Genomic DNA, 23,387 nt, shown 5'->3' on the forward strand with positions numbered 1-23,387 from the left:
ACACTCTTTTTAAACAAAACTAGCTTTATTTGAAGAAAAGTTGACGTTTAGATTTTTCATTGACATCAAGAGGAATGTAGAAAATCATATCAAAATCCATTCAGAGTGCAGCCGATTGCTGGGCTTCACAGAAAATGGAGGGAATCAAAACAGTGTCCCAGATGAGTTCAATAATCGCATAACTAAGTATTCAGTTGGCTGCATTAAGTACAATGAATCAAGTTTCTAGCTGAGCTATATCCGATGTCTTCCAGTTCTAGTAACTGACATTTTAGGGATGGCTGCTGCCATCATTTGTGATGAAATCTGAAACTGATGCAGCATTTCTCCCAGTTACAATCACCATTCATCACTTTGCGCTAAAAGTGTTGCAGAAGCACCAAACTGCTTGTACGGTTCTGGATTCATTTTCAAACATGGATGTTGCATTTGGCTTCCCTTCAAAAAGAGTGAATAAAATTGAAGTATGCGTTGAGAAAGCCAGTGGGGTCTTCCAGCTGAGGGTAGTGGCTGATGTGTTCATCCAAGATAGTAACTGTCGACCTCTGGACTAGCTGCCTGCAGGAACAAGATACATATTTAAGATAAATTAGATTATTACAGACCAAAGGCACAAAAGAACTGATGAGTGCTTGGACCTGAAGATGAACATGGACATGCACTGAAGCACACACACTTGTGTACTGTAGCATTATTTTAATTCAAACTAAGTGGAAAGCACAAGATTTAAATCATGACTTTCTGACTACATAATTCTTTAAAACAAATGTAAGTTGATCCTATCACAGTTCTTCCTCTATAATATAAACAGAAAAATCATTGGCGCACTCTTCCAAAGGTTTCTGGTTCAAACCCAGCCTGTATTCAGACGAACTAATTGGAGATTTTGTGCTAAAGATGGTTGCGGCGGTGAAGTGGAAAGGCATGTGCCTCTCTTACATGAGGTTGCTGAGTCTCTGGGGAGAGACGACCGAATGAGATTCCCCACTGTGCGTGAAAGTGAGGGAAGCTCGGTGGACAGACTGAGCTGGGGCGAACCCACGACATTCCCAACTGTATGTAAGAGTAAAGATGGCAAAACTCAGTAAACAAAATGTCGCATGCGATTCCCAAGATTATGTAACATAGCTGTGAACTGTGAAATCTCTGTAATTACAAGACAAACAAGTGCAGAGGAAAGTCCATCGTCAGCTGGAGTGAAGCAAAAGAGTTTGTGAATACAAAAAGGAAGGTAGGGGTTTTTATCTAAACATAAAGCAAAAGCAATGTCTACAAACAAAGATAATGTGCTTTGTTAGGAAGAACACTCCCTCTCACCCTGGTGTAATTACTACAGTTGAGGGTGTGGCATTAGATCACTTGGTAGTGTGGCTAGACAGCACTCTGTCTTATTCCCATTCTCATTACATGTCTGCAGGTAAGGGGCTAGATGTTCTTTATGACTCATCAATCAGATTTTTATTTATTTATTTATTTTAATTATGTATTGATTTGTCACCGGGCCGGACAGGGGGGCAGACACGGGGATGGGGGGGCACAAACAGACAGCACAGAGAAAGGACAAGACCTGTAAGAGAAGGGGGAAAGGGGGATGGAAGGTGGGGACAACAGGGAAAAGCAGTGGGAAGCACCAATTGCAGAAAGCAACAAAACCTGCAATAGAACAGAGAGGGGGGCTTGGGGAGGAGAAAAACACAACAAACAAACAAAACAAAAACAAATAATAAAAAAATAATAATAATAGTAAAAGACAACCAGCCGAACAGCAGCAATGAACAGCTGACATAGTAAGACGAATAAGAGAAAAATGAAAACAAGAAACAGTCACACACACTAAATAAGCAACACAGCAGAGCCACGAGAGCTGGAATAATAATTAATTTAAATAAGTAACTGAAAGAAAAGCATCAGGAATAATTCTACCAGGGACAACCTAAATTTATTTGTGTCTATGTGTGAGACTGATTGTGTCTGTGTGCGTGTGGGTGAATGTGTGTGTGTACATGTGTGTGCGCATAAGCCTGTTAAAGAATGTAGTTGTTAGTGAGAGTGGGATGCCACGACTGTGCCACACCTACCCCAGCAACAGGCAGGCAAGAACCCCAGTAGCCAATAGGGGTGGGAGAAAGAAAAAGAATAAAAACTAAGGCCGCCAGCGCCAGCCGACATCCCCCATGCCCAGCACGCCCCCCGGCCGCCATGCAACACCAGCCAAACCAGCAACGAGGCAAAATCAACTAGCTCAGCTGCATGCCACCAACAACCCACCCACCCGTCAAGGGCCGAGAACTCCAGGCACAAACCCAGAACAAACCGGAGCACAACCCTGCCCCGCACCCACACTGCACATCTCGAAAACTAACTATATACCTCAGTATCCAGAGGGGTCCAACAACTGGCCGACAGAGAAATGGGGAAGCATGGATCCGAGGCCAACGAAGCAAAACAGGGACGCATACAGGTCCCTCCAAGCCAACGAGGAAATGCCTCCCCCGGACTCCAATGCACAAACTAAACGCCCAGCAGCCATTCAGAGACCGTGCCCAGGGAAAAAGCACAATGCATCAAGATGCATCGACAATTGCCCCACAATCCCACCGCAGCCCACCAAACCGCAATCGGATCAACCCGCGCAGAGACCCCCACGCCCAGAAGCCAGGGCACCCTGCGACCCCCCAAAGTGCAAAGGACCCCGGGGGAAGCTGTACCCCGCCCCAAGGAAGAACAGCAGAATGCCGCGCCAGGAAGCTCCCTGCCGCCAGGGAGCGATAAAGCGGGAGAACCAGGCCAACGGTACCCCAGCCCAGCCAGAGGCATCCCTCCTTACAGTGCAGGCAGTGCCAGCAGCCCCCGAGGCCGATCTCATCCCCGGACGGGGGCCCAGCACCCCCAGTCAAGCACCCCCAAGGAGGAGCACCAAAACCTACCCTGACAACGCCGGCCATGCGCCCCAGAGACTCCCGAATGCCCCCACTGTGAGAGAGCTGGCAGGGGGAAGCAGCGGGGGCCTCTCCTCTGCCGAAGAGGGCCCAGGCGAGGAGAGGAGACAACGGGCCCCCAGGCCCAGGGACACACCACCCGCCCAGAAATGAGCAAAGGCCACAAGCCCGAGTCCCCAGAACCCTAGGTCAAGGGCGGGCCCCCACGCCAGGGGAGCCCCGACCCCCCCCAGCCCACCCCAGATCAGGCAAGGCCGTCACCAACCCCACAGCACCCCCGACGCCCGGGGCTCCAGGGGTAGGACACTTGGCCAATGAGAATCTCCCCGACTCCTTCAACCCCTCTGCCTGCCTCTGTACATGTATTGTTTTGTGTTGGATGCATGTCATGGATTGTGAAGTGTTGTATGGTGGAGTAAAGATAAGGTGTGTGGTAACTAAGGTAAATTGGAAGGTAGACACAGGCACCCCACAACTGTCAGGTAGTGGAGCCTCCCATCGTGACCCTCCCACCCCCCAAGCCCTCTGTGTCTAATGTGTAATTAAAATTGAGGGGCGGGCAGTGGGGGAGGAAGAAGTGCGAGGCCGCAATAAAGCAGCCCCACCCCCCAAACGCCCTGCAGGCTGCCCGCCCCCCAGGGTCCTAAGGGTGTATGTTGTGAGACATGACCAAAGGGGGAAAGGTGAAGGAGGTCATAGGGAGGCTAGAAGACCAGATTCCTGACTGGCCCCATCATTCATTCAGTCCCGTCCACCACCCCCATAAGCAGGAGGACGCCACTGCCTTGCATTACATGCTCTAGATGTCTTATCCCTTTGTCATACCACAGTGGGGAATTTAGTGTTTTCTTATTTTGCAGGATGTCAGGATTATTCCAGATTGGGGTAAATCTGCATGAGATAGGTGAAGCCCCAGATATTTTGAGAAGTTCCCACCAAGCTGCCAAGGAAGTGCTTATGTTAATGCTTTTAAAGCAGGTATGACGTTTGATGCTGGAACTGATGAATGACATATCGGAAATTTTAATTTCCTTACACAATGTTTGTTCTACGTCCATCCATGAGTGGTCCAGGGGGCTCTGATTGATCCATTTTGAGATATATTGTAGTCTATTGGACAGGAAGTAATGATAAAAATTTTGCAGTTCTAAACCACCACAGTCTTTTGCTTTTTGCATAGATTTTAAACTGATTCGTGGGGGTTTATTTTTCCACAAGAATTTTGAGATGTTTGAGTCCAGTGATTTAAACCAGACAGCAGAGGGTTTGGTGGGTAACAACAAAACAGGTAATTGATTTTAGGTAGGACCATCATTTTTATGGTGGAGACTCTTCCCATGAGTGATATAGGTAATGATGTACAAGGTCATCCTCTATTGATTTAAGTAAAGGCGTGTAGTTTAGCCACGTCAGATCTGACAGCCTGGAGGAAATATTGACACCCAGATATTTAATATTCCCAGACTTTAGCGGTGTGGTAGATATACTCTGGAAATCACACTTTACAGGTAAAACTATGGATTTACTCCAGTTAATGGAGTAGTCTGAGATGGATGAGAATTTATCTATAAGTGTGATTGTCTCAGAAAGAGAAGTTTGTGAGTTTAGGAGGAAAAGTAATACATCATCTGCATAAAGGCTTATCTTGTGGTGTATATTTTCTGTTTGAATTCCTTTAATATTATTATTTTGTCTGATAGCAGCTGCTAGTGGTTCTATAAAAATAGCAAACAGCGAGGGAGAGAGTGGGCAACTCTGCCTGGTACCCCTCTGGAGACTAAAGCATGGAGAAGTATGATCATTTGTTTTGACAGAAGCTCTTGGGGAACTGTATAAGATTTTAATCCAATCTATGAAAGAGTTTCCAAATCCAAATTTATATAAAGTAGCGAATAGAAATTTCCAATTTACTCTGTCAAATGCTTTCTCTGCATCTAAAGAAACAACTGTAGTTTACAGGTTATGAATAGTGGCATAGTCTATTATGTTAAGTAGCCTGCGTGTATTGTTGGTGGAGTGCCTGCCCTTAATAAATCCTGTTTGGTCAGAGTGTATTATACCAGGAGTGACCTTCTCTAGCCTTCTTGCTAGGGTTTTGCAGATGATTTTAAGATCTGCGTTAATAAGTGATTTTGGGCAATAACTGGATGGGAGTGTGGGGTCTTTGTCTGGTTTAAGGAGCAGGTTGATATTAGCAGAGTTCATTGTTGGAGGTAACATGCAAGTACCCCTAATTTGCATAACCATCCTATAGAATGTGGAGTTCAGTGGGAAAACCATCTGGCCCAGGGGCTTTATTATTCGGCATATGTAAGAGAGCTTCCTGGAGTTCAGCCAATGAAACAGGTGAATCCAGAGCCCTGATCTGTTTATCATCTAACCTTGGCAAATCTATATTGTTCAGAAATGCATCGATGTTAGAGCTAGATGGATCAATTTGTGATGTATATAAGTTTTTATAATAATCTCTGAATGCATTGTTGATTTCTTCTGGGTTATAAATCAGATTCCCAGCTGAGTCCTTTAAGGAAGAAATAGTTATTTTTTCTTTATTCAAGTTCAATTGGCTGGCTAAGAATCTGCCGGATTTATTGCCATGTTCAAAGTTCTCCAAGCGTAGTCTTTGCAACTGAAATTGGGTCTTTTTATTAATAATTTCATTTAATTCAAGTTTTGATTTTCTCAGATCATTCAGCATGTGTTCCTGTGGGGAGGTAGCAAGGGTAGTTTCTAATGTTTTTATTTTTTGTTCTAGCTCTAATTCACAAGATCTCTCTTTCTTTTTTTGTATGATGAATAGGAGATTATTTTACCTCTCATGACTGCTTTTGCTGCCTCCCAAAGAAGACATGGCGAGGTTCCTGGCAGGTCATTAGTTTCCATATATATTGCCCACTCCTTTTTGAAGTAACTTATAAAATCTAGGTCTTTAAGCAATGATGCATTAAATCTCCAACTTCTAGTTGGCCGTGTGACCCTTTTTTTTAGATTTGCCGCCAATGCTCCCTGGCCTCTGTCAGGCGCGCACAATGATGACGCACTGAATCCTTACAGGACATATCAATGCAATCTGTACACCTTCATAGACAGGCCATCACTTCATACTCGAATTAAGATCCCCTGGTTTATGCTTATTTTTAAAACCCTCTTAGGCATAACTCCTCCCTATTTGGATGTCTACTTATCCCTACTCCTCCACCTACATCACCTGCTCTTCAAGTCACATGCAGATTACAAATCCCTACAGAAAACAACGCTAGGTCGCACTGCCTTTCAGTTTGCCGCGCCCAACGATTGGAACCAACTACAAAAAAAAACTATAAAACTCTCCACTCTAGTCACCACTGCCACTTTTACTTACTCATTTACAGAAACCTGTAACTGCTTCATGTGACACTGTGTTTCTTTCATGTTGCCCTGCTGCTGTCATTTCATTTAACTATTGTGCCATTTGTTGTATTTGTCTACTCTCAGTAGATTATGGTATGTCTTGGTATGGTGTGTTTCTTGTTGTCTTTGTTTTCTTACTCTTTCATTTGGTTTCTTTGTGTCTTTTTGCCTGGTTTTTAAGGTTTGTTGTTGGGACTGTGTTGTCCTGCGTCTTCTGTCTGTTGTTTATGTTATTTAATTTAAACCCAGTACCCATTCTCTACAGGAGGCCTTTGCATCCTCCCAAGCCGTTATTGTAAATTAGAATCCATTCTTAATTGACTTTCCTGGTAAAATAAAAGGTATAGTAAAAAAGTGCTTTTTCTGTTCAAAAAATTCTTATTTGCACAGACATTATCTTATATTCGTAAATGCCACACAAGTCATAAGACATGAACTAATTTCTAAAGGGTGAGACATTTTTCCTAACTTGTGTCTATTGAAATCAAGTCACAGTTTCATAGCTGAACAATGAACTATGTTGAGACTTTTTACATAAAGTCTATCATATGTTGTTCAGCTCAAATCACAGAGAATTGCAGAAAATAAGAAAAGATTTCAGACATTCTGTAAAACTACCCATTCTCCTTTTAATTAGTCCTCATTCACATTCGAAGAGTGAGCTGAGAGAAGCTCTGCCAGGAGATGAGTGTATTACAGATAATCTGAACGGGGTTTAAAAGTCAGAGGTGGGGGAACTCACTGGTAACGATGGATGAACTGGGGATGAGGGTTGACTGGGTCCAGGGGTCCGTAGATCATGTGCACTGAAAGACAAGGAGGGATGAAAAGATGGAGGGAGCAACACTGAGAAATGGAGGAGTGAAACAAAAGGGAGGTCTTAAAGGACAGTGGCTCATTTTAAAATTGGAAGTTAACAGCAAACTGAATTTCAGAATTGAAAAAAATAACCTACATATGTTCTGAATATGGGTAAATCACATAGGTAGTATACATAATGGACCGAATGTTTAACTGATGGACTAATGACTAAGTATGGATGATCAACCAAACTGACAGCTGAAACAAGTAGTAAACACAACCCTGACACATTATCACCATTTAAGCTGACATAGCTAATTTGTTAGCCAACAGTTGCTTATTTACAAATCCAGCAGTTATGGAGCAACGTTAACTCTCAGTTTGAGTCACCTTTCTGTCCATGTGATGAATCCTGAGCCAGATATTAACTCTCCTTTTAGCTCTGTTCAATTCAATTCGAATTAGCTTTACTGGCATGTATAACAACAATATTGCAAAAGCATCATACAAACTACATAAGAAAAATCAACCCCATACATTTCATTAAACAAGTAATTAAAGCTTAAAGCAATTAAAGCGTATGTGTTTGTGTGTGTATGTTAAAAAAATTAAATATATTAAAAATTAAAATAAATAAATAAAACAGTAAGCGTGTGTGTGTGCTAAAAAATACAAATATATTAAAAATTAAAATAAATAAATAAATGAAACAGTAATGTGTTATTATAATATATTACAAATTTAAATAAAATAAATAGATAATACCGTAAGAGTGTGTTTGTGTGCGTATATTAACACTAGTTTAATTGAAGAACGACCAAGTTCTTTTTAAGCTTTATTCGTCGAGCTAATCCCTCCAACGGCGGACACAGCCATGTGGCCCGCCTGCAGTAACAAAGGATGACCAAACCTCTGACCCAAGCCAGGATTTGAAAAGGCCCCCACTTGCGAGTTTCTTCAATAAGCCGACAAAAGACGGACTTCCGGAGCAATTCCCTGGCAGAGAAAGGATGGCTTTAAGCTGTCCTAACCGAGAACGCACGGAACTCCGCCAGCGTGAGGCCGCCTAACATTACCAGTACCCCGGCTGGGAGAAGCGACAAGCAGTAAGACCAAAACCCTGCATTCTGTGGTCAGTGATGTCCAATAGCCTGTTAATCCATTATCTTTAGTCCTTAAACTCCTAGACAAATTTAATCGAGTTAGTATCATCTAACTACTTTCATTAGTTCTCTTCCGCCGTATGAGTCAAATCCTCCCCTACAATAGAACCCCACATTCTCATTGTTTAGCCATTGTTTATTTCTTGGATGTATATTTAACCGCATTTTTATATTCACCTTAATTAGTTAATAAAATTTCACTGTAATCAAAGGAATTGTGTGTGTGTTGCCTAACTCCAAGTCCCTGCCATGAGAATTTACCCCTTTGATATGAGACTGACTGATTGATTTAAGATAATTGAGCGATTATTAACTAACTGATCACTAGTGAATAATTGTATAATTATTAAAACGCTACCCAGAGGTCCGGAGACTCTGGGCGAATTGGATCTCCGGTGGTGCCCTGCGAAACGAGAGCTTTATGACTAATAAAAAATAGAAAATAATATTCTCTGAATATTAAAATTCATAATTTTGTATTCTCATAAATTTATTAGATCAAATGTAGGAATGTTACAATTAAAAACAATTACTAAAATATCAAACAATCAAAATAATAATTTGAAAATTTGTACAATTATTTATCAGGCTGAGTTTCCACTGGTTGTCCTCACTTCATGGCATGAGGAGACATATTTTGCAGCAATTATTTCACATTTGGGCATTTCTCCCAGTAAACAGGGGAGTTTCTGTGTGTCTGATATGAATTCGAACTTGGGGTATATTTGAGAAAAGTTTTTTTGCCTTAGTGTTTTATACAGGTGCTGGTCATATAATTAGAATTTTGTCAAAAAGTTGATTTATTTCAGTAATTCCATTCAAAAAGTGAAACTTTGATATTATATTCATTCATTACACACAGACCGATATATTTCAAATGTTTATTTCATTTAATTGTGATGATTAAAACTGACAAGTAATGAAAATCCCAAATTCAGTATCTCCGAAAATTAGAATATTACTTAAGACCAATACAAAAAAAAAGTATTTTTAGAAATGTTGGCCAACTGAAAAGTATGAACATGTACAGCACTCAATACTTAGTTGGGGCCCCTTTTGCCTGAATTACTGCAGCAATGCGGCATGGCATGGAGTCGATCAGTCTGTGGCACTGCTCAGGTGTTACGAGAGCCCAGTTTGCTCTGATAGTGGCCTTCAGCTCTTCTGCATTGTTGGGTCTGGCGTATCGCATCTTCCTCTTCACAATAACCCATAGATTTTCTATAGGGTTAAGGTCAGGCGAGTTTGCTGGCCAATTAAGAACAGGGATACCATGGTCCTTAAACCAGGTACTGGTAGCTTTGGCACTGTGTGCAGGTGCCAAGTCCTGTTGGAAATTGAAATCTGCATCTCCATAAAGTTGGTCAGCAGCAAGAAGCATGAAGTGCTCTAAAACGTCCTGGTAGACGGCTGCATTGACCTTGGACCTCGGAAAACACAGTGGACCAACACCAGCAGATGACATGGCACCCCAAACCATCTCTGACTGTGGAAACTTTAGACTGGACTTCAAGCAACGTGGATTCTCTGCCTCTCCTCTCTTCCTCCAGACTCTGGGACCTTGATTTCCAAAGGAAATGCAAAATTTACTTTCACCAGAGAACACAACTTTGGACCACTCAGCAGCAGTCCAGTACTTTTTGGCTTTAGCCCAGGCGAGACGCTTCTGACGCTGTGCAGAAGCACTGACTCCAGCTGCAGTCCACTCTTTGTGAATCTCCCCCACATTTTTGAATGGGTTTTGTTTCACAATCCTCTCCAGGGTGCGATTATCCCTATTGCTTGTACACTTTTTCTACCACATCTTTTCCTTCCCTTCGGCACTCTATTAATGTACTTGGACACAGAGCTCTGTGAACAGCCAGCCTCTTTAGCAATGACCTTTTGTGTCTTGCCCTCCTTGTGCAAGGTGTCAATGGTCGTCTTTTGGACAGCTGTCAAGTCAGCAGTCTTCCCCATGATTGTGTAGCCTACAGAACTAGACTGAGAGACCATTTAAAGGCCTTTGCAGGAGTTAATTAGCTGATTAGAGTGTGGCACCAGGTGTCTTCAATATTGAACCTTTTCACAATATTCTAATTTTCTGAGATACTGATTTTGGGGTTTTCATTAGTTGTCAGTTATAATCATCAAAATTAAAAGGAATGAACACTTGAAATATATCAGTCTGTGTGGAATGAATGTATACTGTCACGATCGTGGTGTGGAGGCAGGTTGGAGAACCCAAACGCAGGACACAGAGCGGGGCAGGTATGGTACACGAAGGGTTTTAATAAACAAACAAAAGCGAGCACACTTACAGGTGAGTGGCTGAATAACTGAAATCCAAAATCCAAAAGTACCGGGAGACGAGACAAGACGAGACAAGCAAGGCTGGTTACAGGCAGAGAGTACACACACGACAGACTGGGGGGTAACATGAACAATGACCGGACAAGGACAAGACAGAAACACCAGGTATATATACACAGGGACTAACGAGCAGGGCGGGAGCAACACAGGTGACAGACATGAGACTAACGAGGCAGAGAGAGAGAGCAGAGGAAAACAGAGACTTGACATGACAAGCAGACTATATAACAGATACTGGACACTAGACAGGACAGAACCCAAAACTCAACATACCAAGGCAGATACCAAACTCAAAAGTAAATACAAAGGATGGCCAACCGGCAGAGCGTGACAGTACCCCCCCCCCCCCCGACGAGCGTCTCCAGACGGTCAACAAAACCCAAAACAGCACAAAATCAAGGCACAAGCCGGCCCAGGGTGGGCGGAGGGAGGACAGGAGGAGGGCAAGTCGAGCCAGGGTGGGCGGAGGGAGGACAGGAGGAGGGCCAGACCAGGAACTCTCAGGAGGGTGGCCAGAGGGCAAGGCAAGGGGGCGACAGAGTTCGGGAGATCGCACAAGCAGGCCAAGGGGACAAAACACTCCGTGGGAACCACCCAACAGGCAGATCATGCCCAGGAAACAGGGCAGGTAAGGCGCTTGGCCTAACATGCAGGGCAAGGCAGAGGGGCAGAACAGTTCAGGAGGTCGTCCCGGAGGGCGTCCCAGGAGGCCGTGCAGACCAAAGGGATCACGGAGTTCAGGAGGTCGTCCCGGAGGACGACCCGACAGGCCGAGCAAATCAGGGGGAAAACACAGTTCAGGAGGCCGTCCCGGAGGATGACAAGACAGGCCGAGCAAATCAGGGGGTAAACACAGTTCAGGAGGTCGTCCTGGAGGACGACCCGACAGGCCGAGCAAATCAGGGGAAAACACAGTTCAGGAGGCCGTCCCGGAGGATGACAAGACAGGCCGAGCAAATCAGGGGGTAAACACAGTTCAGGAGGCCGTCCCGGAGGTCGACCGAGTAGACCAGGAGAGCAAAACAGTTCAGGTGGGTGTCCCGTGGGACGACCCATGAGGCCGGGCAGAACCGGGGGGCCACAGAGTTCGGGAGGCCGCGCCGGAGGTCGACTCAACAGGCCGGGCAGAAAGGGGGGCCACAGAGTTCGGGAGGTTGGCAGGACGGCCAACAGTGAGGCAGCAAACCCACTGGGGGCCGAGCAGGAGGCCGACGGCAAGACCTCTTCGGAGGTCGGCACCCAAAGCTTGGGTGCTCTGGAGGCACAGCTGGGCTGAGGACCACCGGCGAGACAGCTGGGCTGAGGACCATGGACCGGACACGAGGAGCTGGAGTCGGCCTGACCACCGACTGGGTAGCAGGACTGGGGACCATGGACCGGACACGAGGAGCTGGAGTCGGCCGGACCACCGACTGGACAGCTGGGCTGGGGACCATGGACCGGACACGAGGAGCTGGAGTCGGCCTGACCACCGACTGGACAGCTGGGCTGGGGACCATGGACCGGACACGAGGAGCTGGAGTCGGCCTGACCACCGACTGGACAGCTGGGCTGGGGACCATGGACCGGACATGAGGAGCTGGAGTCGGCCTGACCACCGACTGAGCACTAGGAACAGGAGTCGGCTGGGCCACCAACGGAGCTGGTGCCGGTCGGACCACCGACGAAGCATGAGGAACAGGAGTCGGCTGGGCCACCGACGGAGCATGAGGAACAGGAGTCGGCTGGGCCACCAACGAAGCTGGTGTTGGTCGGACCACCGACGAGGGAACAGGAGTCGGCCGGGCCACCGACGAGGGAACAGGAGTCGGCCGGGCCACCGACGAGGGAACAGGAGTCGGCCGGGCCACCGACGGAGCTGGTGCCGGTCGGTCCACCGACGGGGCACGGGGAGCGGGAACCGGTCTGGCCACCGACGGAGACCTTGGAACTGGTGTCAGTCGGACCTTTGATGAGGGACCAGTAACAGGTGTCGGTAGGACGACCGAGTGAGACCTGGGAGCAGGAGTAGGCCAGGGATCAGGCAGGTGGCTAGCAGCGCTAGCAGGCTGGGGATCAGGCAGGTCTGATGTGGAGCTAGCAGCGCTAGTGGGCCGGGAATCAGGCAGGCGGCTAGCCGTTCTAGCAAGCCAGGGGACAGGTTTGTTGCCGACGGGTCGCTGATGGTGACCTCGTCGCCTCCGATGACCACCACGGGAACCCGAAAAGATGGCTAGGCGACTCCCTTCAAAGGACGACTCCGGGGAAAGCCTAGCTATCAGGCCATAGTCTAGCTGCCCGTGCTGCCTCTGACTCCCTGGCCAGGAGAGTCATAGTCCCTGAGTCCTTGGTAGGTAGGGCAGGCAGGCGGACGGACAGGCTAGGCGGAGGACTAGCAGCGCTAGCCGAGCAGGATACAGGCAGGACAGGCGGAGGGCTAGCGGCGCGAGCCGAGCAGGATACAGGCAGGACAGGCGGAGGGCTAGCGGCGCTAGCCGAGCAGGACACAGGCAGGACAGGCGGAGGGCTAGCGGCGCTAGCCAAACAGGTAACAGGCAGGATAGGCAGAGGGCTAGCGGCGCCAGCCGAACAGATAACAGGCAGGGCAGGCGGAGGGCTAGCAGCGCCAGCCGAACAGAGGCTAGCGGTCCGGGTGTTAGCCATTTGCAGGCTAACAGACTGAGGAACTGATGAGGACTTGGCTGGGGGATTGGCTGAGGTGTGGAGGAAGTCACAAACCCACCCAGGGAGAGAGTCTGCTGCTCCTGGCTGAGCAGCCAGGCTCTTCCAGGCAAGGGACACGATAGCTGCCTTATGGCTAACATGACTAGCCCCATACCACATATTCCTCAGCGTCAGAAGCTCCCTCAGCACGTCAGTCTGTTCCTCAGTTAGTGTGTCTGCTGGGCTCTTAATTGGTCCGGTCATTCTGTCACGATCGTGGTGTGGAGGCAGGTTGGAGAACCCAAACGCAGGACACAGAGCGGGGCAGGTATGGTACACGAAGGGTTTTAATAAACAAACAAAAGCGAGCACACTTACAGGTGAGTGGCTGAATAACTGAAATCCAAAATCCAAAATCCAAAAGTACCGGGAGACGAGACAAGACGAGACAAGCAAGGCTGGTTACAGGCAGAGAGTACACACACGACAGACTGGGGGGTAACATGAACAATGACCGGACAAGGACAAGACAGAAACACCAGATATATACACAGGGACTAACGAGCAGGGCGGGAGCAACACAGGTGACAGACATGAGACTAACGAGGCAGAGAGAGAGAGCAGAGGAAAACAGAGACTTGACATGACAAGCAGACTATATAACAGATACTGGACACTAGACAGGACAGAACCCAAAACTCAACATACCAAGGCAGATACCAAACTCAAAAGTAAACACAAAGGATGGCCAACGGCAGAGCGTGACATATACATTATACAAGTTTCACTTTTTGAATGGTATTAATGAAAAATCAACTTTTTGATGATATTCTAATTATTTGACCAGCACCTGTATTTAGGGGATGAGGTTAGAAAGTGCAGCTCTGTCTCTACCTGTCCAGTGTCACACTGGGAGCAGAGTCTCTCCTCTTGTGGTAGCCAGCTCTGTCTGTTGTGACCCTTTTCTATGGCCAGGCTGTGTTCACTCAGTCTGTATGTTGTCAACATTTTTCTTAGTTTAGGACACTTTATTGTGCTCAGGTAATTTGCCAGTGTCCTCTTTTTAGGATAAGATAACATTGTAATTTATTTTTTTTGGTCGTTTCTTTCCAGTATATATTTTTCTTTCTGCTTGCTTAGTCTGTTTGAGTGGTGTTGCTCGCCTGAGGCTGTTGGGGACTTGTTAGTGCAGAGAGCCTCAGGACCAGCTGGCTGAGGCGACTCTTCTCTGGTTTCAGCTCCTGGTGTGCTTTGTGATGGTATGTCTGGGGGTTAACTGATTTTAAGTGATTGTAAAATTGAATTGGTGTTTTTCTCTGCACCTGCAGGATGCTCTTACAGAACTCTGTATTTTATTTAGGTATTCTATGATTGTTTTGTCCCATTTGTCAAATTCATTATTAAGTTTTGGCCCCCAAATATTGCTACCATATAGAATTATTGGTTCTAGTACAAATTGGAAAATTTTAAGCCAGACCTAAATTGGAATATAGATCTTAAGGTTTCTTTTTACTGCATAGAAAGCTCTCCCTGCTTTGTCCCTCAGATCTTTCACAGCCATGTTGAAGTTCCCTGTGTATGTAATGTTGAGGCCAAGGTATGTGTAGTTTTTTGTATGTTGTAATTTAGTGGTGTCTAAATAGAAATTGTGTGCAACCTGATTTCTGTATTGTTTCTGAAAGATTATTATCTTTCAGTCTTTGCTGTGTTTACTGTCAGGGTCCAGGTCTGACAGAATCTCTGCAAGAGATTAAGGTACTGCTGCAAACCTTCTTTAGTAGGTAAAAGCAACACTAAGTCATCTGCATACAGCAGACCTCTGATCTCTGTGTCGTTCAGGATGAGTTCCAGGTGCCATGGAACTCTCTAATTGGTTCGCTAATTCATTGATATATAGATTGAAGAGAACTGGACTGAGATTGCATCCCTGCCTCACTCCCCGGCCCTGGGAGAAGAATGCGGTTTGTCTGTTTCCAATCTTTATGGCACATTCACTTTTTGTAGACATGTTCTTAATCAAATCATGTTTTTCCTCCAATGCCACTTTCAAGAGGCCTATAGAAAAGACCCTCGTGCCAGATGGAATCAAAGGCTTTTTGGAAGTCAACAAAACAGGCATATACCTTTCTTTTCTTGACCAATTAGAGTCTGGAGGGTAAATATATGGTCCGTTGTGCGACAATTTGGTAAAAAAACAATTTGACATTTATGCAGAATATTGTGGTCATCAAGAAAGTTGACAAGTTGTTTATTAATGATGTTGCAGAATATTTTTCCCAGGTTACTGGATACACATATTCCTCTGTAGTTATTTGGGTCATATTTATCTCCGGATTTATGAATTGGGGTTATTAAACCTTTGTTCCAGATGTCTGGAAAAGTTTCAGTTGCTAAAATAGTACTAAATAGTTTTAGTATAGCCAATCTGATTTTATGGTCTGAGTATTTGATCATTTCGTTGAGGATTCCATCAATACCACAAGCCTTTTTTCCTTTCAGGGACTGGATGACTTCTGTTAATTCTTGTTCTGTTACCAGGTAATCTAGAGGGTTTTGGTTGTTTGTTTTTTTTCCATCACCACCTCCAGAGTTTTCCATTTTGTGAATATCTTGTACTGATCATCAATTTTTGTAATATTACTGTATCATTCACTAAAGTGATTAATCCAAGTATTTCCATCTTGGATCGCCAATTCATCCTGCTGGGTTTTGTTTAGGTTGTTCCATTTCTCCCAGAACTGGTTGGACTCTAAGGATTCCTCACTTTCACAGAGCTGGTTCTTGCTGTGTTGTTCTTTCTTAGTATTTAGGGTGTACTTGTATTGTTTCAGAGTGGCCTCATATTGACAGCGTATGTTGTGGTTATCTGGGTCCCTATGCTTTTCATTTGATAATTTCCCTAAAGTTTTCCTTAGGTTTTTGCATTCAGTGTCAAACCATTTGTTATTGTTCATTTGTTGAGGGTTTGGTTTGGAGACTTTCAAATTAGACAATAATGCCAAATGATGAAATATTAAAAAAACAGAATTTACACCAGAATTATTCTGGGTGAATGTTTCAGTTAGAAATAAATGAGTTAAATCATCTATGTTTTGATGTTTTGAAGTGCCTTTTGGTACACCCCCATGCTGTCTGGGGTCCATCTGTAACAGTATGTAAAGTTAAACGGTTCACAGGCACTAGGGGCTCCAGACTTAGACTGAACCCTGTTCAGATAGATAGTGATTTTGCTGTGGTCTGAGAGGGGTTTGAGAGGGCTGACTGTGAAAGCTCTTGGATCTAGATCTGTAATGAAATAATCTACCGTACTACTGCCAAGAGCTGAGCTATAAGTGTAGTGGCCCCGCGAGTCCCCTCGTAGCCTGCCGTTGACAATGTACAGACACAGTGTACGGCAGAGCTGTAAAAGCTACATACCGCTTGTATAAGTAAGCTTGTCAAAGCTCTTTCTAGCAGGACATTCAGGGAGGGGGAAGCAGGTGCTTCCAGGTACGCGTTTGTCTTCCTGGGTGTTCATAGTGTCAGCTCTTTCCCCTTTTCGAGCGTTCAAGTCCCCACAGATTAATACATTGCCCATGGTTTTATAATGGTTAACTTTCTCCTCAAGAATAGAGAAAATATCTGGGTTGTAGTAGGGGATTCTGATGGAGGTATATAGACACACATGTAGACATATTGCTCAGCACAAATGATCTGTTTGTTAATTTTCAACAATCTATAAGATTCTTCTTTTTTTAATAACTGATGGACTGGCTCAGTTCTGATTTACCATATAATCATGCCTCCTGAATCTCTGCCTTGGGTTATTATGGGATTTTTTGTTGATGGTATAATAATCTCAGTGTAGCCGTGAGGACGACCAGTGGAAACATCTTCTCTGCACCATGTCTCCTGTAAAACTATGTCAGAGTCTTTTATCTGAATTTCTGCTCTTTAAACCAAAAGCTGATCTCAGACCTTGAATGTTCCAACATGTTATTGTAAACGATTTAATCTCCAAGTGTAATCCGTTCAAAAATTAGACAAACACCTTAAAAAACAAATAATAATAGATATTAAAAAAATAATACTAGTAACAAATGAAAAAGAAAAAAAAAGTGTAAAAAGAGGAAAACAGTATTTTAGGTAAATTAATAAAATTAAACTTTGAGTGACATTTTAGAGTGTTTCATGTGTGAAATGCTATTAAGAATTGTCCTTATATTACTATTCGTTTAAAATGATATCCAACATGCTAAACTATGAATTATTATGATGTCTTTAAGAGGTCTCTGCTCTTCCACCATGGAGGCGAGTGCAGAGCAGGTTTAGCGTGTGTAATATGTCTGAGTTCACCAGAGGGGGGCGCGGCTATGGCTCTTCTCACCACTGCAGCATAGTTCAGCCCAAGAGGCTGCTGCTCCTGTAGTCTTGGTTCTGCCGTTGGGGGGGGGGTATAGGACCTCCAGGTTGGGGGGCTCACATGTGAAGTGGGCTGTGGATTGTGATGTTGGTGACACGGTGGATGCATGGTGGAGGTCTGGATGGTCTGCGTTGTGGGTTGAACATCCTTCAGGGTCCTAGCAAGGGTGAGGACTGCATTTCTGCATGTGCATGTTATCATACAGGCAGTCCAGGTGGAGGGTTGGGTGGTGGGCACAGTCCCTGGAGAGGCTGATATTCACTCTGTGAATGGTGTCTCTCCTCTGCAGCAGCGTAGATATGACTATCTTGCTGGTAGGGAAATTGGTGGAGGCTAGCTAAATAACTCTACCCAGGAGTCCGCCAGTCTATCCTGTTGAGGACCTTAAGTCGTTGGTGCCTGTATGAATGATGATGTGGCTAGGTGAACCTAGTTCAGGCACTGTTAACAGCTCCAGGGCTCTCCTGGTATTGGGGCACCAGATCTTCTCCGTTCTGTGCCTTGGGGATAAGGTCTTTTCATCCAGGAACTTTCCATTAGAGTCCATGAGGAGGATAATGTCAGCCCTTCTGCTTGTATGTGTTTGTTCAGACTCAGCTGTCAGGTCTGGAAGTGGAGCTGTGGCTGTGTTGTCCTTCAGCATGTGTAGTGGGAGTTTGGCTGGATGTGGTCTGGATCTGAGAGATGGGCACAGGGGGTTGTGTAGAGTTCAGTCTGGCTTGTAGACTGAGCCTGTCCCTGTCCTGTAGCTCTTCTCTCAGTATAGCCAACTCAATTCTGCAGTTGTCTCAGTCCTTCCTAAGTTCCTTCACCTCCTCACTGAGATGATCCAGCTCTCTTTCCTGTCGAGCTAGTTCTTGTTGAAACTCTCTCAGCTGTGAGTTGACACTGTACTGTTCTTTCTTGGCCTGGAAGTCACTGACAGTAGGAGAAGTAGGCTGCTGTTGGTCCAGCTGCTCTCTGATCTGTACCAGTTCTATTTCCATCTGGGATAAGTGCTCTCTCATGATGTCCAGGGCCTCAGAGTGCTGTAGTAGGGGAGGATCAGTGTCAGCTTCTGCAGGCTGTCTGTCTGGAGCAGGGCCAGAACAGGACAGTTTGACTCCCAGGGTTGGAGTAATGCTTGCGAGGACCTCCTCCTTCTCAGCTCTCAGTCTCATAGCAGAAAAATCGAGCTCAAACTGTCTCGCCTTGTATCATGGCAGTTCCATGTTTTGGTTTCCACCAACCCCATCTGTCTCTTTAGCTGCAAAATGCTTAGCTATGTTCACCAGCTAGTCGCTAACTTTGTCCATTTTTCGGTTCTGGACAGGTAGTGTACAGTTGTTTTTTGTTGTTGCTAGAAACAGCTGTCGGTCTGGAAACTACGTTATGAGCTAAAATAATAAAAGTTGCAAACCAGAAAACCAAAACAGCGAGCTAAATGATGGCATGAGGATCCTTAAAGGTAACAGGAATTGTCGGGTGATAAATTATCTGTGGGTTTGTCACCACAAGTGATCCCTCTTACATACAGGTGGTCATTTCACCCATTGCTAATGTAAAAATATTAATCAGAGGGGTGGGGGGGTGTCTTTATTCATGAAAGGATAGGACATAGAGCGCACGCTCTAGCGGTGAACATCAGCATGCTAACAATGTCAATTCTAGCATGCTGATGTTGAGCAGATATAATGTTTACCCTGTTAACAATCTTAGTTTAGCATGCTAACATTTGCTAAGAAGCATTATACGGGAAGTACAGCTGATGCTGAGGTATTTGGTCGTATTGGAAAAATCAAAACATTTGACTTGATGATTGTGTTAGAGAAGAGATCACCAACTCATTAGAATTCATCTTCTTGGAACATGAACTAATGACACAGCAGTCCATCCAACTGCTGTGGAGACATTTCAGTCTGAACCAAAGTGATGGACTGACCAGTTTCTGGTGCAGATACAATTTTTATATCTAGCAGGATGCCACATTATTTTATTAACCACCTGACCCTTCAATTTTTCAGAATTGCTCACTGATAGGAGGATTCAGAAGAACCAGCTCTGGAACCCTCGCTAAAGCCTTTTAGCTGCATATGACATGAGGTCTGTGTCAGTACCACACACATCCCTACCCCCACATCCCCCTCCTGAGCTCGGGATCACAGATGGACAACGAGGCTTCTCCTCGCAGGCTAAGAAGCTTAGCATCAGCGGCTCTCTGGCCGAGGCTGCTGGGTTACACCCTAAGGAAGTGTTTGGCCCACACAAAAGAGCTTCCACCCTCTGATTTATCATCACGCATATCACATTGTATGTACACTGATGCAACTGTGGACTCACGTGGGACAAAGGTGGAAGTGAGCGCGCCCACCCATCGCTCTCTGTGCTTTAATCTCTGGTTGATGTACTGCAGAATGCTGGGAGGGAGGGAGAAGACAACATTAGAAATGATTGAACAGAGATGGATAGCAGCAAAGATAATTAAAAACAAAGCAAACACATACCTGTCCAAAACTAAGTTGCCGTCGTTGTAGCGTAAACCCGTCCACATGTCCCAGAACTCAGCATCTGTGGGCTGCGTGTATGGACCAAACACGTCTCCAATCCTAACCGTCAACAAAACAACAATATCAAGCATGGAAATTATATTAATGCATTTACATACTGGTGCAAAACATACATTTCAGTCTCACAATTTGGAACAAAACTCTGATTCTCTTACCCCTTTTTGAAGATCATGTAGTTGGTGAGACGTGTCAGAACTGGAGCCAGAAAAGTGAAGTCCTTCAGAAGCTTTGGGAGACAAAACAAAAATGTCTCAGGGAGTACTTTGACAGCCAAAAGGCTCCCCAAAATTCAGCTCATCGGACTCAAGTGGATTGCTTCAATCTCATCAGCTTTTTGGGTTTTTTTTGTTTGTTTTTTTAAATCTTATGGCGTATGTTACATAACGCCACATGAGCTGAAGCGTGGGATGAAGAAAACAAAGGTGACTCACCGTCTGCAGCAGCCGTGGGTAATGTGTTTCTGGGAATATTCCTGTTGGAAATAAAAGTGTCAGCAGTGACTGCGACTTTCACAACACAGCAATCAGATTTGGGTAAAGCTGTAATGCTAATGGTTTAAAGCTGCAAGTAATTATTCATAGAACACAAGCTGAAGTCTTCAAATTGCTTGATTTGTCCGACAAGCGGCCCATGAAAATGTTCAATTTACAGTTACATCAAAGACCTAAAATACTCATTATGCAGAGATTAGATGGAGAACATGTTAGGGATTTTTGCTTAATAAAATTACTTGAATGATTAAAACGAAGAGCAAACGTGTTGTTTTTTGTACTAAAGCACAGTGAGCTGCTTTGCAACACAGAACATAACATTTTAATGCAAATCTTGTTTACATGGAGCTCTTGTTGAGGAAGATTTATTCTTTTTCTACTTTTACAGAACGTAAAATCCCTGCTGTTGGTGCAGAAAAGCTGCTACATGGCCAAATATAATAAACTGCACAGTACCTCCATTGGAAAGACACAGGCTGTTAAAGGTCAGGTGACCTGTGCGATTTTGGTCACTCCTGTTTTGGGAGCAGGACAGATAAAAAGAGAGAGGGAGGAAGGGGTGGTAATCAATTTATCATTTTGCTCTGTTTTGACAGTTTGCATAAATACACACACACACACACACACACACACACACACCTATAGAGCAGCTCCAGGGCCACAGTGTCTCCATAGTCATGGGACACCACATTAATTCGCTGGTTGCTCAGGCCCAAGTGAGCCACCAGGGCCTCCACCAGGCTGGCCTGCTCAAAGATGGAGTACCTGTGCGGTCGCTGGGAGGGTCAGGCACAGGAGGAAATTAGTTGCAGGAAGTATAAGAAACAGAAGTGACAAGATCCACAGGGGCAGGGATATAATTTGAAATATAAAATTTAAATTAAAACAAATTTGACTCACTGGCTTGTCGCTGAAGCCAAACCCTAGGAAGTCCAGGGCAATGACTCGATGGAAGCGCTGCGTGAGGGGCTCCCAAATCTATGTGGGAAAAAAAAACAACACACATTTGATTCTGGCTGCTTCACATAAGAGCGGCGCCCAAAAAGACCCAACGTTTTTCCCAGTTGTGTGTTGATTAGCTACTAAGCGCGCAGTGGTTACCTTGTTCCAGTCAAAGCTGGAGGTGGGGAAGCCATGGAGCAGAATGACGACATCGGAGCTTCCCAAAGCACCATAGGAATCTGGTTTGAGGAGGAAGGAGAAATACATGTATGCTAAATACAGAGGCAAATATGTTTTTAACACCATGTGGTGAAAGAAGTGATATTTTTTTGTGTGTTTTACTCCAAGTATAAATGGGATTAGGTCTCTTAAGAGTCATGTTTACCGCTTAGATGATGACGCAATGATATTTTATATCATTGTAAACTGATCATCTTTGCTGAGCTTTAAAGCAGGGTCAGTTTGGTAGCTGCTCTTGAGCTGTACGTCATATGGCATGAACTTCGTTATGTGCATTTTTAGGTCAGCACTGGTGAGAAGCCCTTAAAGCACTCAGAACCAAAAGAGGGGACATTTCAAGGCAACAAGGCAAAGTCCATCTGCAGACGTAGATCATGACTGTAAACTCTGGAACAACCACTAAATGGACTGTTCTCTCAACTGGATCGCACTGTGGATTAGGGACGAGTTGTCTCTTACCTCTGTAGAAGATCTCCCTGCCTCTGAAGTGGAAGGCCTCTCCGGCACTGTGCCACTTCTGCAGGGCAGGTGACAGCTGAGGGGGCGGGATGTGCAGGTAGACGGCTACCAGCGGGATGCAGATCAAACCCACATGGATCCACCACTCTCTCATCTTGAGCTCAGCGGTGGGGTGAGTCTCATCCCTGCCCCTGAGAGACGGGACAACAAAAGACAAGGCGCACAATAGTAAAGCAAATGTTCAAGTTCGTGTCAATCCTTTCAAGCTGAATCGTGTAACGTTATGGAGGCGTGTTCAGAGGCTAACGTTAATTCTGTTCCCCTAACAAGACTGTAGTAGAAAAGAAAGATGACAGAAAACCCAGCTAAATAAGAAAAACTCACTGCAGATGACTGACTTAACGGTTTACTGTCACTCAAATACGGTGAAACGTTAACGTTACAGATTGTTAGCTAAAAATGCTCGCTTACTGGGGAAAGGGCAACAACTCATGAGAAACAAATAGCTCTAATCTCTCATTATATACTACTGGTGACATTTCTTTAATTCAACACGGTCGCAGACTACAGGACTTACAGAAATGTCGCGACCTGTCACTTGCAGACCTTCGCCCAGTGTTTAGGATCCATTACTGCAGCACGCATTCCTACAGAGCGGAAAGAAACGACGGTTTGCAAAGAGGGGAAAAAAGCGCCGACGTCTTGCTCTGTTCCTACTTTCGGCTTCCCCAAAAGTTGAATAAATTTGCTAATTTATACAAGCCGCAAGGACAAAATTCCGCCAATTGGTTTCAGGCTGACTGGGAAATCCGTGCAGCGTACGTGGTTGTGGGCGTTGTCATCCGTTAAGAAGACAAAGCCGAGTGACTCATTTTAGTAATACACAATCTTGGTTTAAAGGGCTACAGCAAGTCCACCGCTCTCTGCCGGTCTGGATGTGCAATGGCATATACTTGAGATATACCAGAAAACTGTACATTATATCAAGATATAATAATTATACGTCGATTAATCCACTA

The 23,387-nt window shown here is 45.0% G+C and overlaps 1 protein-coding gene across 1 annotated transcript; it reads right to left on the bottom strand.

The window, feature by feature from the left end:
- Positions 1–6: 6 nt before the first annotated feature.
- Positions 7–23,182, bottom strand: mest. The gene is made up of 12 exons (XM_038738791.1): positions 22,946–23,182; positions 22,369–22,559; positions 21,829–21,908; positions 21,628–21,705; positions 21,367–21,503; positions 21,184–21,242; positions 20,668–20,708; positions 20,392–20,462; positions 20,174–20,275; positions 20,010–20,086; positions 7,072–7,135; positions 7–558 (listed from the first exon to the last, which is right to left on the bottom strand). The coding sequence occupies exons 2-12, from the start codon at positions 22,520–22,522 to the stop codon at positions 441–443; spliced, it is 981 nt and encodes a 326-aa protein (XP_038594719.1). The 5' UTR covers positions 22,523–22,559; positions 22,946–23,182; the 3' UTR covers positions 7–440.
- Positions 23,183–23,387: the final 205 nt, after the last annotated feature.

This window comes from Micropterus salmoides, unplaced genomic scaffold, assembly GCF_014851395.1.
Source record: "Micropterus salmoides isolate LMB-PRFRI ecotype aquatic unplaced genomic scaffold, ASM1485139v1 Ms_hic_scaffold_23, whole genome shotgun sequence".
In the NCBI taxonomy this organism is placed as follows: domain Eukaryota; kingdom Metazoa; phylum Chordata; class Actinopteri; order Centrarchiformes; family Centrarchidae; genus Micropterus; species Micropterus salmoides.

Coding starts and splice junctions, on each gene's coding strand:
- mest (XM_038738791.1), bottom strand. CDS start 22,522: ATGAGAGAGTGGTGGATCCATGTGGGTTTGATCTGCATCCCGCTGGTA. Junction 21,504..21,627: donor TTGGCTTCAGCGACAAGCCA/GTGAGTCAAATT, acceptor TGACCCTCCCAG/CGACCGCACAGGTACTCCAT. Junction 20,709..21,183: donor CCTGTGTCTTTCCAATGGAG/GTACTGTGCAGT, acceptor TATTTCCAACAG/GAATATTCCCAGAAACACAT.